The 4,119-nt window shown below is 32.7% G+C and overlaps 1 protein-coding gene across 5 annotated transcripts in view; it reads left to right on the forward strand.

The window, feature by feature from the left end:
* Window positions 1-4,119, forward strand: part of Dram2 (DNA damage regulated autophagy modulator 2) — a 38,997-nt gene that overhangs the window by 31,039 nt on the left and 3,839 nt on the right. For 3 of the 5 annotated variants that reach the window (XM_023701775.1, XM_023701772.1, XM_023701773.1), the window contains 4 exons: window positions 716-893; window positions 1,565-1,647; window positions 2,606-2,698; window positions 3,227-3,567. In XM_023701775.1, coding sequence (XP_023557543.1) covers window positions 716-893; window positions 1,565-1,647; window positions 2,606-2,698; window positions 3,227-3,334 — 462 coding nt within the window. In that variant the 3' untranslated portion in view covers window positions 3,335-3,567. Of the gene's footprint in view, window positions 1-715; window positions 894-1,564; window positions 1,648-2,605; window positions 2,699-3,226; window positions 3,568-4,119 lie in introns of those variants that run through there. The other 2 variants (XM_023701774.1, XM_023701776.1) reach the window with 2 other exon arrangements.

Below are 4,119 nucleotides of genomic sequence, written 5' to 3' on the forward strand. Positions count from 1 at the left end.
GAACAATCCAACCAAAAACTTTCATGTAATATTTTTAATCATAGAGTGTATGCAGTTATCACTTTTAAGTTTAGAGTATATGCAATATTAAAAGTAAAGTGGACATCTATAAGAGTAAGTTATAGGAAAAATTATAATTTATGGTAGTGTGTCATATAATCAGTACCACATCAAACTAGCACAAAGAGGTCATATTTTCATGTATCATGCCCTTAAATTTGAGTTGGATTTAAACTCCTCACCTAGCTATCCAATCATATATGTACCTTGCACTATGCTTCTTTTATGCTTATCACTATGTAACATATCATGAAATTTATTTCTCAAGTGTGTTGTTGGTATATCTTCACTAGAATGTAGACTATGTAGAGGCTGTTATTTGTGTTTCTTTTTATTTACTGTGTATCGACTTACAGCAGTGCCTAGCATCTAATAAATAACACAAAAGCATATTATTAAATGAGTAAAAGAATAAATACCATATTTTTGTAGCAATGTATGAAATTATTTGGTTTTATTGTGATCATCAGATTTATGTTGTCATTGAAAGACAGTTCAGGGAGTGATTGACATGTGGAATTTGGCCAGTTTCTCCACTCAGTGAAAGTCCTCCTGGAATCTCCAGTTTATACCTTTAAATATTGTGTTGCCAGTGTATTCTGAATTTTTTTACTGACTTCTTTATTTTTGTCTTATTTTTTTTTCTACCTCTCAGAAAACAGCCATTTTTGTTGTACATGTCAGTGGTAGTGTGCTCACTTTTGGTATGGGCATATTTTACATGTTTGTTCAGACCGTCCTTTCATACCTAATGCAGCCCAAAATTCACGGCAAACAAGTCTTCTGGATCAGACTACTGTTGCTTGTCTGGTGTGGAGTAAGTGTACTTAGCAGTATCCTTCACTGTAATGTATGGGTGCAGTTGGTAGGGAATTGGGTAACAAAATTTAAGGGAACACTGTTGGCACAATGTAGAATGCGATGTTAAGTAGCCTTTACTAAATCATGTTGCTCTGGGAAAAGTGGTAATAGCTCTGTGGTAGATCGAAAATTCTTAGGGTTTTCTTATTTAAGTAAATGGAAATTTTACTTTTTCTATGTGATGCTAAGTACCATTTAGGACTTCCTAAGCTCTAGTATGTAATGTAAGCACAGTGTACAGTGGCACAATGTAGAAGAGATTCTTAGGTTAGTAACTCTAAAACTGAAGGACTTAAAACAGTAAATTCAGATTGAAATTCAATAACTGAGTCATGCTCACTCCAAAGAAATGAAGGATAAGTCAGTGATCTCTTTACATAATTATCAGAAGTTTATTGTAGAACTAATTTTCCAAGCAAACAGAAAAGGATGGACTCTGAAAACCATTTTGTGGAAATCCTCTGGACACACTTTTGGTTTTACTGCCAAATGTGACATTAATTTAAGAAAATGGGTTTGGACTTTGGCAACAAATGTGTGAGTTATCCTTTTGGATGAGAGGATAACAAGATGAGTTTTATTTTGGATTCAATTTAAACTTAGATCTTTGAGATTCTTCCTTGACTTATTTTCTTTTTTATAGTGTTGACTTGCTCATCAATTTTGTACAGTGGTAACTTTGGCACTGATCTAGTACAAAAACTTCACTGGAACCCTGAGGATAAAGTAAGATTTTAGAACCTATAAAAACTGTTTTCATATTAAATTTGACTATCCTGATGTATTTTCATTTTATCACTAACAAAGAAACTTCTTTAATAGAATAATCAATTATTTATTAAGATTACTTTCTAGTAATGACTGAGTTTATGTAAAGCCATCCATATTTTAAGACCTGAAGAGAATTATGATGGCAAAAGAGTTTCCTCAAGAATTAAGCCCCCAAAATGAGAACATAGTGTACCACTTGAGATTTTTTTTCCTTTAATCAAAAGTTTATTAGTTTACAAAATACTAACAAGCACATGAAAAACCACTTTTTACAGATTTGCATGTTTTCAAAGTAAGGCTGCCATCGATATGTACATCTTCAAATTGTTTCTTCATTCCCAGTTGTCCTTTTAGGTGAGAGATGGTAATATTGCTATTGTTCTTCAGTCAAGTCTCTTTGAAGAGTGTTGCAGCCAGCAGCACTCAATGGTCTGGGTAGAATTGCACTGTGAGAAGCAGTTGTGTCAGTTGTTAGAGGCTACTGCTTGAGATTCATAATTTGAAATTTATTATTCATTTTGTGAATTGAAAAGATATCTTTTACTTTTTGTTATTTGAAAATTTCTGGGCTTTGCATTTGTTTTCCAGTAAGTTCCTGAAACTTACAGTTTATTGTTAAATTTTTCTTAGTATCCTTTAATAAGTCATGTTACTCTGGGAGAAGTGGGAACTCCTTGTGGTAGATTGGAAAATCTTCTGGTTTTCTTAGCTATGTAAATACAAATTTAACTTGTGGGTGATACTAAGTGCTGTGTCAGAGGAATTCCTAAGACAGTCTTTAATTCACAAGATAAGTTCAATAAATTACATTAATTTTCAGAAGACAGACCAATTTAAGCTTTTTTTACTTGAGAATACTATAATTATTTGAATGAAATTTCACAAAACTATTTTTTCTTCTGTCTCATTCAAGGGTTATGTGCTTCATCTAATCACCACTGTAGCAGAATGGTCTATGTCATTTTCTTTCTTTGGTTTTTTCTTGACTTACATTCGTGATTTTCAGGTAAGAAAACATAGATTTGATTTAAGCAGTCAAACCTTTTTCAGGTGGAGTAAGGGAAAATTCCTTGGCAAGTTTCCAGTCTTCTCAGAAATTAACTGCTTCATATCTGTTACCATACTTGTTAAGAGAAAGCAACTTCTCCAGTGAAGTGATAACTGAGTTTGGGGCAATGCTATGTTTCGGCCTTGAAGTTGGAGTTGTAAATTTGAAATTCTTTTTTCCATAGAATTTTCTTGTTCTTTATACAGTTATAGAAACAGTGCCCAACATGTAGTTATTATTTATTTATTTATTTTAGCAGAAACTAAAGAAAAAAAGGGAACTTTCTAAATATAGAAGCTTGGTTTTTCCAGGTTACTTGTACTAAATGTTAAGTAAAGATGATGTCTTTGACAGTGCATTGGCTACTTTATCTTGTTACACATTCAACTGATTTATATCTAATCAAAGAAGATAATCTATAGAATGTGTTGAAGAGGTAATTGCTAAGGAGCAAACTTCTCTATGTAATTTTTTCTTCTATTCCAGAAAATTTCTTTACGTGTGGAAGCCAATTTACATGGATTAACCCTATACGACCCTGCACCTTGCCCTGTTATCAATGAAAGAACACGACTACTTTCCAGAGAATTCTAATGAAAGGATCAAAGGTTTCTTTGGTGTTTATGATTCTCAGGGATAGGGGAAAGAATCACAAAAGCTGCTTATTACACTCTGAAATTATCAACCAGTTAATCAAGGCTGTCTGTGACATTGATGAATACTGATGATCAGGAGACATAAAGCCATTTCATAGTTACTTTAAAGGATGTCACTTAAACTATTTATGCCTTTTTTTAATCCTATAAAATAAAATCAAAGAACTACAACATTGTAATTTTTCTACTTTAAGAGAAACACCCTAAAGTGTACCAAGCCATCTGTACAGCCCAGCTCTTCACAGTTTATAAGTCATTGTAAAAATCTGTTTTCATAGGAACACTTTCGTGAGAAACATTTTCTTTTAACCCAAATAGTCAGTATTTGTCATCATTTAGAAATGAGTTTTGATGTTGGAGTGTTACTGTCCTACTATATTTCTTACAGTCTTGGAAAAAGTATATATTTTTTTGGAATCGGTATATGGGCAAACTGAATTGAAGTGTACTCTTTTATGGCATAAGTGTTGCACAAGTGTTTCTTTCGTAAGACCAGGAACAAATCTAACTGAAATAACACAGATACTTGCAGTGGTTTTATGAAGCCAGGCCTCTGATACAAAATTTTAATTACCAGTCAAAGAGAGAGGTACCTGTAGTAAGTTTGTTTCCATCACGTTTAATGTAAAATGAGGGTTAGTATTCATAAATGAGTTTATGAATAACAGCAGATATTATTATTAAACAGAAACCTCTGCAAAGTATAGTCAAGAATCACTCAGA

Source organism: Octodon degus, unplaced genomic scaffold, assembly GCF_000260255.1.
Source record: "Octodon degus isolate 3935 unplaced genomic scaffold, OctDeg1.0 scaffold00140, whole genome shotgun sequence".
In the NCBI taxonomy this organism is placed as follows: domain Eukaryota; kingdom Metazoa; phylum Chordata; class Mammalia; order Rodentia; family Octodontidae; genus Octodon; species Octodon degus.